Raw genomic sequence first — 13,136 nt, 5'->3', positions numbered from 1 at the left:
GATACCGAAAACAAAAACACTGCTTTTGGACCATATATGGGCACCTACGTCAGCGGAACACCAGTAGGGGGTGGAGTTAGGACTCCCTACTTTACAATGCGTTCTCAGGCTTCATTCAGAAGAGGAAGCACTGCTGCCGAAACACTACGTCGGCTCCCGTTTATAATAAACACATTACGGATTATTATATGGATTTATAAATGCACATTTCAAAGGAAACATTTGACGGATTGTACCGCGTACTAGGAAGTGTTATCTAAGAAGTGAGTGGAATTTATAAGTTTTCTCCAGTAAGGATCTGGATTGATGTCTTCATGCAACTATTTTGGAAAGACACGAAGGGCATCTTAACGAAGACTCCAATTAAAACTAGTTACGGTAAGTCATTTACAATATTAAAATACCTTGCTACTTTTTTCCACATAAAGTTTAGCGTCTTAAAAACAAACAATCCAACTGTGTCGAGACACGTTCGGTGTTCACTTTATGCTGTCTTTTGCACTGCAGTTTACAGATGCAAATGGCTAAGAAAACTTCATGTCCTAAATGCGCTTCAGTTTAATATGTGTTGGGTAACAGGTGACATCCCGTTCTCGCCGGGCACAGTAGGTGTTGCGGCTTCTTTCGGCTCCACCAGGGATATGTTTCAGGGGTTCTCCGGAGACCCCGACACCGGCTCCCGTGGAAGCTCATCTCCTTCTCTTGAATCTCAGTACCTCTCGTCCGTGGAATCCTTCGGAAGTCCCCCCACCACCAGCGCACCACAAGTAAGTCGCAGCGTTTCGTTTAAACTAATAGAAATAGCGTTTTTTGCAGCATTGTTTTGGTGAAATGAAACTGCACTTCAGATTTGCTGGTTTAGTCTGCAGTTGTGTATGAAACGGAGTGATGTTGTCGGAAGAGTCCGTTTTAATTTGCTTGAGCAAACATAGCAATATTTTTGAAAGATGTGTAAATAAGATTAGTAGATACAATACCGCTTTTGTAAAACACGACTATATCATCATGCACAATCTCAACACCAACGTGTAGTATATTGACAAGTCAGCATGCGCGCTGAATCAGGCCGGTAGCAACTCAATCGGTTTACAGCACGCTGCGAAACATGACAAAGCTGTGGAACTCTCCGACGTCCGCGCAATAAGCTCCGCCTTTGCCTGGTCCTACCGCTCGCGCTTCTCAGACTCTGCTGTGACGTCAATGCGTTCTATTTTGGAGAGTTACGTTGGGTTGCTAAGGGGAACACCGGGGGTGTGACGGGGGCGGAGGAACACGGAAGGGAGGGATACGAGGACGCTGATTGGCTAAGGCGACGTCTTGGAAGCTGCGTGTCATTTGCCTCACACGCTTTCATATGAATATTAATGAAACGTGGAACTCATTCTGGCACCCTGGGCTCATTTCTTCTAAAAACAGAAATCATATAAATAGGTTTTTATGTCTAAATCTGTTTTGCAATCTTTTTTAAGCAAGACTGAACAAAGTTAAAATCGTTAAGATTTTGAACTTTACATATCGAAAGTAAATTTAAAATAAATATTGATAAGGCTTGGTTTACTCATATACCATTTCTTGGTTAAACATGATCATTTTATGCTTTTATTTAAAATATCCAACATTGATTGAAATCCATCATGCAAACATATGTTTTTATTTTTTCGTTGTTTTTTGATGACACAAATTTTCTGCGGTCTAAATGAATAAAGTAGCCTAATATAAATCTGAACGGAGAAATGATGTTAATCATTATCTGGCAGCACTGCTTTACCCCCACTTTTGGGAATCACACATTTACATTTATGCATTTGGCAGACGCTTTTATCCAAAGCGACGTACATTGCTTTACCCTATACATTTTGCATAGGTATTTGCAATCCCCTGGGATCGAACCCACAACCTTGTAATGTTAACGCAATGCTCTTACCACTGAGCTACAGGAAAGCTCACGGTTTTAAACTGTTTATGTTTTTGTTTTCCAGGAGTGTGTTTCCACCACTGGTGGGGTAGGTGTGGGTGGACTTTCAACTGGCACAGGGGCAGGGGTGGACATGCCCAGCTCATTTGTGCCCACAGTGACGGCCATCACCACCAGCCAGGATCTGCAGTGGATGGTGCAGCCTACTCTCATCTCATCTGTGGCACCAGGGCAAAGCGCCACGGGCTCCAGCACCATGACGCAGCCTGTTGCCTTGGATCCTTATGACCTGCCTGGCACAAGTTTTTCTACTGCTGGTGGCTTCACCCCTCCGAGCTCTGATGCGCCTGGTCCAGTGCGTCAGTCGCGTAGCCGTCGCCGCCCACGCGATGAAACGGTAAATGAAGGCAGTGATGGGATGATAAGAGTTTGATCTTTATATTTTAATTTTCAATATTTTACAGTTTGCATTGTGATTGTTCCAAATACAAATATTGAGATTTTGTTAGAAGACTAAAAAAATTAAATAAAGAAAATGTTATCTGACATAAGGATCAAACAATTAATTTGTTCCTCTTTTTTTTCAGTTGACCCCTGAGGAGGCGGAGAGAAGAAGAGTTAGACGAGAGAGAAATAAACTGGCTGCCGCTAAGTGTAGAAACCGACGGCGTGAGCTCACAGACAGGTTACAGTCGGTGAGTGACACTGTACTTTGAAAATGAATTAATTTATTATAATAATCAAATATATAACAGTCTTTTTAGAATGATACCAACAAACATATGCAAAATGCATAAGTAATGTATTTTGTATATACATTCTTGTTCAGATTTTAAAAGAAACTCTGATTTCCTGTCCTCGTTTCCTATGATCATAAAATCTCTGTCCCCTTGTGTCCTCCTCTTGTCTCTCCAACCTTAGGAGACAGACATTTTGGAGGAGGAGAAGGCCGAGCTAGAGGCGGAAATATCTGAGCTGCAAAAGGAGAAAGAACGCCTGGAGTTCGTCCTGGTTGCGCACCAGCCCGGCTGCAAAATTCCCTATCAGGACCAGCAGCCAGCGCAGATGCAGCAGACCTCCCCACAGGCGCCTTCCGTTTCTGTGGTGGGCTTGACTGTGAACGAGGACTCTTTCTACCTGCCGCCCGCCTACTCGTCCCACCACCACGTCCCGGTTTCACAGCCCACGACACAGCCGGTCCCAGCACAGCAGCAAGGAATGATGCAGGAGGTAGCCTTTTCTAGTTCTTTCTATGGCCAGGGCCAGCCGGCGCCGGACGGCCCGTGCCTTATTGCCGACGGTGGCGGTAACGTTGACGCCGGCAGCTACATCCCCTCATACACATCTTCATTTGTGTTCACCTACCCAGAGGGAGCCTGCGGGGCCAGCGCTACAATGCGAACCAGCAGCAGCGATCAGTCCTCTGATTCCCTGAACTCACCCTCGCTTCTTGCACTTTGAAAGCTTTGCATCTCTGCCTCTGCTTGCCTGTCGAAAAAAAAACACAAGCACGTACAGATTCAAACGTTTGGCATTAAGTAATTGTAGGGCAGATAAACTGGGATCTCAGACATCGACCTCTTACGTTAAGGCCTCGTTAAATAAAAGCCCAGATGTCTTAGCATCTAAGTGACTTCATCAAGGTGATGTAAGTGTATATTAATTCACAATGAATTCAGGCTTAATATCAAGATGAGTCACTAGCCAATGCAGACACGTTTAAATTCTCATGGATGTTTAAATCCACCAGAGTGTGCTGCACATGATAATAATAAAAGTACATTAGCTCTCTCCCTCTTGCTTCTATCTCTTCTTGCTCTGGCATACATTGGTGTACCATCTCCCTCGTGCTCGCTCTATCCATGCCAGTGTTTTTGTCTAAGTGGAAAAATGGGGCAAAGAACTGCTGTGGCTTTTGTGGGTTTCGTTAATTTTTTTGGTCCAGATTGACTTGCTTTTTTCCCCATCCAGCTCATCCACACCTTTTCTGACTTCTCCTATGAAACGGGGACGTTACCGCACACTCTCTAGCTACTTGTCTATTTCTTTTTACTCCCTCCGTTGTCCACATCTGTTTCTCCTCTCTCCTGTCTCTATGTACCTCTGGTTCTCTCCGAAGTCTTCAGCCCCTGAGAGCCCGTTGGACCCTGAAATCCCATGGAACCTTGAGTGAGTGCCAGCCCACCCCAACACTGCAAACTCCCCTCGCACGGACCGGCCTGCTTCATTGCGCGGTGGAACCTCAGAGCCTTTCACAATGGGCAGACATTTTAAATCATCCAAACAAACCAGACACAGCACATTAATCAAACGACCGTTTCAGAGGCTATAAAGGCCAAAGGGTCGGGACTCTTTATTCCTCCTTAGCGCTGAGGATTTATTTGGATGAGTGAAGAAACACTGGGTAGATTTTGGCAAGGCCAGCAGAGGAGCTTCAACAGGCAGGTGCTAAGAGAGCCATTGGAATCTGGAGGGATGAGATCCAATAATCTGGATTGGAATTATTCATGTGGTCTGTTCGGCGGTTTAGCTCCACACGTCACCTCCTGCTGGTCCTTATATTTCTCAGAGCTTTGACGTAATTTTATGCCCTTTCCTGTTTACTGTGTGAATTAGAAGGGTTTGTGTCATTCTGTGTTTCAATGATAGTATTAACTCTCATGAGTCCATACAAAGGTGGCTTTTAATGTGAGTTACACCAATAGTGTCAATCAGTGTCTGAGTTTGAAAAGCATTATAATGAAAATGAAAGACCAACAAAAAACAACAACAACAAAGACAACCTCTTGGTTATGGATGAGTGGCCTCTGTGCTTCTAAAAGTCCTCGCCGTTGTTCTTGAGTTGTGGATCTGGTTTAGCACAGCTCCAGTCGTTGATGTGAATGGAAGTCACAGAGGACTGCATCTCCAGTTTATTTCTTTCTTTAAGGGGGTTGTTAAAGCCTAAACAAAGTAAAGCACAAAAGCCAGCTATAGTCGGAAGGAAGGAAGGAAAACAACGGTGGCAAAAGGATGCAATGTGCTTATGAATATGAACCGTCTACTTTTCTGTGAATGTTGATGATTTTTGATGTTTTAAGTTACAGATTTGTCATTATGCTCTTCTGTTTTGCTCTTGATTGTGCCGTTGCTGCCAAATGGAAGAATTTTGTGGGGCTCTTAGCTGCTCCTGCTCTCTGTTACTGTTGTCTTACTGCAGTTATCACAAATATTGTTATTATGGTTATTATTATCATAGTTAGCTCATGTTGGCAACTGAAAAGGCATGTTGTGCTTTATGCTCTATGTCAAATATATAAAAACATATATTATGTATGCATATATATACATATTTAGTGTGTATATATATCTGCAATGATTGTAATGTAATGTATGAATGTTCAGAAAATGATATTTTTGTCAATGAAGACAGAAGGGAGAGCTTGATGCACTTGGTTTTGGTTTAAACATAGATATTTTTCTAAAAAGAACAAAAGATATATATTATAATAAACAATAACAGCTCACCTTTCCCTTAAAATGAAAAGCATTGTCACTGCCTTTCATTCACGATGTGTAATATATATGATGATTTTATTCAAACTGTGGTGCATATAGTGATATATGTGTATCACGGATTTGTGGAAGCTATCCACTGCTTTTTGCTGTGCTAGATTTGTCGATATTATTGGTCCCACAGCATTTGTTCATCAACCCCTGTGGACAAAACACACTGGACACAAACATCTATGAATGCATAAAGAAAAAAATAAATATGCTAAAGAAAACACAAGGTATGAAGCGAGTGTCTCAATGTATCAATGTAGATGACCTTATAATATTCAACTGTGTTTATTAAGCAGTTATGATGATTTTTCTATGTATTTATCATGTCCAGTGTGTGCTGTCTGCCCCTTATTTTGTGTGTGGGCTTGATGGACAACTACTTTTAATTAGCCCTTAAACACAGATGCAAGTTTTTCAACACAGGGAAGATCCATTGTTCTTAATGACTTTGGCTTCATCTGTAGTTTTGTATGGGATGGATCATATGTACAGTCGTTGAAAATGAAATGCCTTTTTATGCTACATTAATGTGCACAAGTGCACCATTGTCTTGAATTCAGACCTTTTATGGGTGCAAATTTAAAGCAGAGGTAAAACATAAGCTCTATATGCTGATTTAACATGTATTATGGCATCTCAGTAACGGTGGGAAACAGAATCACAGAAACAGAAAACAGAAAATGTAATGAAGGACAAACTCTGATTTCATAAAGAGGGACAATATTATATTTCTCATTTAATTAAGTTTGTGCTGTCAAACAGGATTGTGATACAAAATTACATTGATATCAATTCCAAATTTTCTTTAAAAGACTACATCGTGTGTAACAACAGTTTTATGTTGTTTGTTTTTTTAGCTGTTTTTGCTTTTGCTACTTCTTCGCCAAAATATGTTACTGTATCCTTACTTATGTGATTTGGCTCCGATATCATAAAGAGATGCAAAGTATTGGTTAAATATGACTCTGTGGTCTTCCACTTTGCAAAAACTCCTTGTTTACCACAATACCCAGAGGCTACGATAATTCTAGGTATTATTCAATTCACAGTGCTTTGAATTGACACGGTAGAATGCAATATATCAGATACTCTAGGAGAACCATGTAGCAAATCAACTTAATTGTAAGATTAAAATCAATCCTGAATACTACAGTGTCAAAGTGAAGAATAGAATCTGTCATCAAAGTTTATCTCATGTATGATTTACTCTGCTAAGTACTCTATGAATGGATTGTTATGCATTGTGAGGTTGTAAAACGTCAGATCCTCTCAGCTCGGTGGGAATCAATTGATAGATGAATTGTCTTTACTTCCTCATGCACATTTCAAGATTGCCTTTAATATAAAAGAATGAAATGTTAGTGATCATATTTTACAACCTCTTGTTTCAAACAGTGTAAAGAGGGCTGACTTACATTGCCTTTTTTGAAGGGAAAGGAACGCTAGTCTTAAACATCAAAGAATATTGTAAACTGGTGCTTTTTCAATACTTTTTGTCTTTGTACAGTATATACTTGATAAGAAAGCAAACATCAGAAGTGTCTGGAAGGTTTGATGTCATGGGCTTTAGGACACTCGTGGTTTCTTTAGAAGAGTGCTTTCCTCACCATGACTGATGGCCCTGCTCTAAGTTCTCATATTTGAAGAGCATATTAAATTCATTCTGAACCACCCTTGTGAATGATATAAACACAGCTTAACGTTCTTTATCTTTTCCTCTCCATTTCATTTCACTTTATGCTATATTATTAGCCCTTTAATGAATGGAGAAGGACATTTCATATTGTTACATAGACTGTGAAAGTAGGTGTACTGTCCTATCTTAATATCTTTGTATGACGTCCGGTTTTTCTTGTAATGGAAATGTCTACAAAATAAACATATTCAGAATCATTTTCTTTCTGTCTTTTGAACAAGATTTGTTATAAAGTCATTTCACAACGTCCTAGTGAAAAGACACACCAAAGAGATAAAGTTGGGCAAATACACTATTTAGAAGTTGACCCTATAGCCCAACACTGGCTGCCTATTGAAGCTGACTGGCGCCGTTGCACTTTGGCTGCCGTCGCATCATCTATGTGGATGGTGCACACTGGTGGTAGTTTGATGAGAGACCCCCCTCATATGGTTGTAAAGCGTTTTGATGTACAGCAATGGACAATAAAGCGCTATATAAATGCCTCATTCGTCCATTCATGTTTTGATAGGCTATATATGGGATTGTACTGCACTCTAGTGGAAAGAGTAGACATAGCACACCAAGTTATGAAAGCCAGTCAGAAATTAAGCTGATATTAAAACAAAAACTGTTCAATCACATTTTTTTATTCTAAGAGCTTCTCTTCCCTTCTCTGCCCTACTGCCCATATAAGTAAGTGTCTTCAACTTATATATGGTAAAATACGTTTTGATCGTGGAATATTCCATTTATACACTGTTATGATATGAGTAATTACACGCATATTGACACATTGGAGCAAAGTGGAAGAAAATATTATAAGAGAGACCCGTTTATGAGCCAGCATGTGACCGGAGGAAGGTCCTCGCTAAGCTTCGGAATATTCCGGTCAGTCGATTTGTTCCGAAGACGGAGGGGATGTTACGTCACAACATTTCCGCAACGCGCTGTTTTTTTCCTGGGGAAGATGGCGACCGTCACAACAGGTAAGAGAAAGAAATGACCCCCGTTCGTGGAATATGGTCAATGTACACAACTCAAAACAGTGTTTAGCTGTTAGCTGGGGAATGTATGTAGTGGGTTTAGGTTTGGTCTTCATAGGACGTTTTATTACAGTACTGTGTCGAGTTATAATAAATCAGGCCCCGCGATGTATTTTCATTGTGTCTTCTTTATTCAGAAGTGATTATGTTATTTATATCGTTCTGGATCCGTTAACTACAGAACATTAGAAAAAAGTTTTTTCTGTTTATTTTGGATTTCTGGTCGTTTTAATGATTGTACTCCGTTCCTCCTTGGGATTGATTGGGTGGACCACTTGGACATTGGGTGGTCCATTTTGTCTTGTTAAAAGTGAACTAACAAGTTGGGCAAATAATGAGTCATATTTTAGTAATTTTACATGTCCTCGGGATATTAGTCTCATTATTTAATTTGGCTTTAAATGCCAGTTCAGTGGTCCAGAATGATTCTGCCTTAATAACTATTTTTTTTATTTTATTTCTTATAATGACATTCTTGGTAATTCAGATTAATTCAGATGATGATTTTCTTTAGTTAGTTTATATTCCTCGCCAAATGAATTCAGTTACTGACACAAGACTCTTAAGACTTTAAAAATAACATCCTGGTGGCAGCTGCTCTGGCTGACCATATGTTCTCTCTTTGTCATGCAAGTCGAGCCTTATATGCTGGTGTTTTGACCCCCATACCATAATGCATTTCAAATATAGGTTTAATTTAATTTTACATTTATTTTGTAACACAGAGCATGCACACTTTATTAACCATTTCATTGAACACATATACAAACCAACCACATTTCTGTCTATTCTATAGCCACCTCTGAGTGGATCCAGTTCTTCAAAGATGCTGGTATCCCTCCTGGGCTGGCAGTCAACTACGCTGTGGCATTTGTTGATAACAGGTAAAGCAACCTTTCTTTTAAAGTATTTACTTTTCTAACTGGGGTCATGAGCAGTTTTACTGTACAGAATAGATTGTTTATTTTAAGTGGGCTATGGTATGCGTTTTTTGTAGGATTTTTTTGTGCTCTGTAAAATGTGTACCAACAACATTAAGAGCAATAGACTATCTATGGTGTTATATGAATATGTATGTTGAAAAAATCTTTAAACATCTTGTTTTTGTTGTTCAGGATTCAGAAAAGCATGCTTATGGACCTCAGTAAAGAAATAATGATGGACCTGGGTATTACAGTCATCGGGGACATCATAGCCATTCTTAAACATGCCAAGTATGTGTATAGACAGGTGAGTGCAAATGCTTCATTTTAAGTTTTTAATGTTTCATTAAACATTTATCAGCAAGGCGGATTAATAAGACAATATTGGTTTATTAGGAGATTATCTACATTGGTAACACAAATGTTTCATCTCTTGTTTCAGTTCCTATATCTAACTAGCAGGCTTATTGGTGAAGAATGAATAATATAAGATTAACAATATCTCAAACATTTCTGTAACCTCTTAAATGTGTAAATGTAGCTTTCTGGAGGCTAAGTGGTAGGAACATGGCACTAGCAATAACAAGGTCATGGGTTCAATGCCAGGGGATTGCACATAGTACAATTTTTTTATGATACAATGCAATATAAATCGCTTTGGATGAAAATGTAATTTGTGTAATTTAAGCACTTTTTTTTTTTTTTAATTATATTGGTGTATTTTATTTTTCATCGTCATTGTATTTATTTCTACTGAGAGGCAAAGCAAGATACGTCCAACATTTCATGTCAGTTGGCTCTTTCAGACCTGATAAAGAGCCTTTCTGCTTTATTGTAAATATGACATACTTAACTGCTGGCTCAACCTTTGCTCACAGGATTTGTGTAAAATGACAACTGAAGCCATTTCTTCTGGACAGACCAGTGTACAGGCTGAACTGAGACGCACTGCTAACACTCGTAAGTACAGGGATAGCAGCAAAGTTTCCCTTCAGTTCTTCAACTGGTTGCTCATAGGGGAAGTGATTTATCTTTGTCTCAGTCTGCTTAAGCTGTAGATCTTGCAATGTTCATTTTCCCCTGACAGCTGCCACACGCATGATTGCCAACGCTTTGAGCCGGGACTCCCCACCAAGCACGCCTGCACGCCGCCCTGACAACCGATTATCAGTGACGGTCTCCAATGCCAGTGCCAAAACAGGTACATAAGATTAGATTGTATGGTAGCCTGATGTCACGGTTTCAATTATTCATACATAGGTATCTGATAAATTAAACAAAAAAATATTTATTTATGTACCTTCTCACAGTGCCCAGCCAACCAGAAGAGGAAAATGGATTGGAAGTAAAACACAGACGGGTCACTAGAGAAATGGAGGGGAAATACATCATAAATATGCCAAAAGGCACAACAGCTCGCACCCGACGCATCCTGGCACAGCAGGACAGAAAAGGTACATTTGTGTTTAATATAATATTGCACTAGGAATTGTTTTTGGATAAATTCTGTTCATACAACATTAATCGTGACTATTAAAGACAAAAATGAGTATGCAAAGAGTTGAAATCAGGCAAAGTCAACAAACAAAACTGCACCGGAGCTTGATGTAATTGATATGCCATCTCATTTCGTTGCCACAGCTAAGGTTCTAAAGCGCACCTCAGTGTTTGACAGACTTGGGGCCGAATCTAGGGCAGACACCACTACAACCACTAAGGTAAATCACTGTGTTGAGTTATATATATTTTTTCATGACATAAATGTGAAACTGGTTTAATGTATTCGGGTTGTAAACGCTTCTTCTCTGACTTGCAGGCGCCCACAGGTGTGTTTAGCCGACTGGCCGAGGCAGAGGAAGATGAAGAGGTTGTTGGTAAGACTGTAGGTGTTACTAAAGTCATTGAGGATCAAGACAGCGACGGTGATGGCTCAGTACTGCAGTACGCCGGCATCCTGAAACGACACCCAACTGCTTCGAAAAATGAGACTGTGATTCCTAAAGCTAAAACCCTCACTCTGCGTCGGCTAGGCACCAAGTACAAACTTCCCCCATCTGAAGGAACACCACCACCTATCTCTTCCTCTACCTCCTCCACCCAGGAATGGGCACCCAAACTGGGTGTCCTGCAGAGATTGGGCAAGGTTCCCTCAGTCAACCCAGCATCCTCAAACCCTCAAGTTTGTCAGTCTGCTGAAACCCAGGACAGTCGAGTCACAAGCAGTAAAAGCAAAGCCCAGGGAAGCTTTGCTCTGGCCAGCCCCAATGTCAGCAGTAGCACGAGTGACAGTCACGGGGCTCAGATGGATGCCGGGGAGGTCAGTGTATTTAAGAGACTGGGTGCAAGGAAAACCTAATACACAAGCACCTAAAAATGGTGCCGTTTTGAATCCTGTTTTCCCTTCTGAGCCCCTCTCTCTGTGGCCTGAGTTTCCATATAAGAGTGTAAAGTGGAGAAATTGTAGGACCACCGCTGATGGTTTTGTAAATTTATACTGTACTTGATGCAGATTATGATGATATGGGGGAACAAAGGGTCAGTTGCAATCAGTTATTGCACTGTGAAATTATACAGAAAGCTTATTTAAGTTGCGTTACTATTGCCATGTTTGGTTATAGGAATGATTTTTATGTCCGTTAAAGGCACACATCCCAAGTGGTCTATTAATTGATCAGAATATGTCAGATAAGACAGACATGTACAATGTGCATGGGTCCCTAGGACTGAAGTTGAGAGCCGCTCTTCTACTTTTATACCTACTCTCCTATGCTCTTGAGAGCATTTTGAAACATTTTTCCAGATTAAATCAAGGGTTTGTAATACAAAATTTTGAATGCATGGTGTCAAACATCAGATTTTACACTATAGTAGCCAAGAAACCTAAATAAAAGCATGCGCTATGTTTACACCTCAGCTTACAGATTCCTCCATGAGTTCAACTGGTAAATCCCTGTTCAGCCATCCTCATTTCTCCATATTTTTAACTGGTCTTTATAGTCACAAACAAGCCTTTTAGTGACTTGAAACTGCACGTGTAACCATTTCCGTTAATGCGCCTTATGACCTTAACTGTTACGTTTGTGAAGTCAAAATCACCCCAAATTACAATCTCAGACAGTCAGCTTTTCACATTCTCTGCTTTTACATTTCCTCATTCGGAATTCCAGCCAATAGAGCTTAATGATGTTACCAGGACAAAAAGAACAGAAGTAACATCGGGAATAGCACACTGTTGCCATGCAACACACGTGGAGGTGGACCCTTGTGTATTTTTATTGTGTATTTTTAAGTTTCCACCCCAGTACACTCACTGTTGAAAAACAGAAACCATTGTTATGTTGCAATTGGAACTCACATTTCTGTGTTATGTTGTTTTAGTTTGCAATATTTTTTTATGATACATCTCAAGAACAAAACTTTCTAGCATTGTGTATATTTAAGGAAAATACCATAGGATAAAAAAGGCTTTACCTGGATAAGTTTATAAAGTATTTGTGAAGGTTATTTGTTTTGGGAATGGATTTGAATATAAAAAGATGAAACCCACATTCTGAATGGTTTTTTTTCCACAGACGCGTCAACCGTTTGTACACTTTCATATGTGTAAAAGGTGTAAAACATTTTATGTGCTGCATCTTGGTGAATTAACCTCTTTTAATATATGAAGTTGAAGATCCTGTTGTAGAATTTGCTATAAAAGGTAGTTTGGTTAGTTAAAATGCTGTTAAAACATTTTATCTTCTTTGGAGATATAAAAGGACATTGCCCAAATGAAGGACATTTCTTTACTCAAATTACATGCATTCGAGACTTTATAACGAACTTCCTAAAGAGTTAAATAAGTGTAAGATGGTCCCCTAAGACAGTTTTTTCTTCTTAAAAATAAGAGTAAACGTGCAGAAAGGAATTAGAGTCGAGGTCAGAATGACGTGCTAGAAACAACACAGAGCCTTTAAGCTGCCTACATCCTAGTATACCGAGCCTCTGTTTCTAGGAAACTGGATAAGCCTTTAGTGATATGGCACACGTAG

The 13,136-nt window shown here is 39.9% G+C and overlaps 2 protein-coding genes across 3 annotated transcripts; both read left to right on the top strand.

The window, feature by feature from the left end:
• The first annotated feature begins 118 nt into the window (after positions 1-118).
• fosb (FBJ murine osteosarcoma viral oncogene homolog B) lies at positions 119-5,687 on the top strand. 2 transcript variants are annotated; one of them, XM_056765760.1, is made up of 6 exons: positions 119-378; positions 580-767; positions 1,980-2,312; positions 2,503-2,610; positions 2,837-3,145; positions 3,285-5,687. In XM_056765760.1, the coding sequence occupies exons 1-6, from the start codon at positions 315-317 to the stop codon at positions 3,348-3,350; spliced, it is 1,068 nt and encodes a 355-aa protein (XP_056621738.1). In that variant the 5' UTR covers positions 119-314; the 3' UTR covers positions 3,351-5,687. The 2 variants fall into 2 exon arrangements, with proteins under 2 accessions (XP_056621738.1, XP_056621737.1); XM_056765759.1 differs by having other exon boundaries at positions 120-378; positions 2,837-5,687.
• Positions 5,688-8,088: 2,401 nt separating this feature from the next.
• c14h19orf47 (chromosome 14 C19orf47 homolog) lies at positions 8,089-12,651 on the top strand. The gene is made up of 8 exons (XM_056766602.1): positions 8,089-8,125; positions 8,979-9,066; positions 9,298-9,412; positions 9,984-10,065; positions 10,193-10,306; positions 10,416-10,559; positions 10,747-10,823; positions 10,922-12,651. The coding sequence occupies exons 1-8, from the start codon at positions 8,107-8,109 to the stop codon at positions 11,459-11,461; spliced, it is 1,179 nt and encodes a 392-aa protein (XP_056622580.1). The 5' UTR covers positions 8,089-8,106; the 3' UTR covers positions 11,462-12,651.
• Positions 12,652-13,136: the final 485 nt, after the last annotated feature.

This window comes from Triplophysa dalaica, chromosome 14 (assembly GCF_015846415.1).
Source record: "Triplophysa dalaica isolate WHDGS20190420 chromosome 14, ASM1584641v1, whole genome shotgun sequence".
In the NCBI taxonomy this organism is placed as follows: Eukaryota; Metazoa; Chordata; class Actinopteri; order Cypriniformes; family Nemacheilidae; genus Triplophysa; species Triplophysa dalaica.
This window is presented reverse-complemented; position numbering and strand designations above follow the sequence as displayed.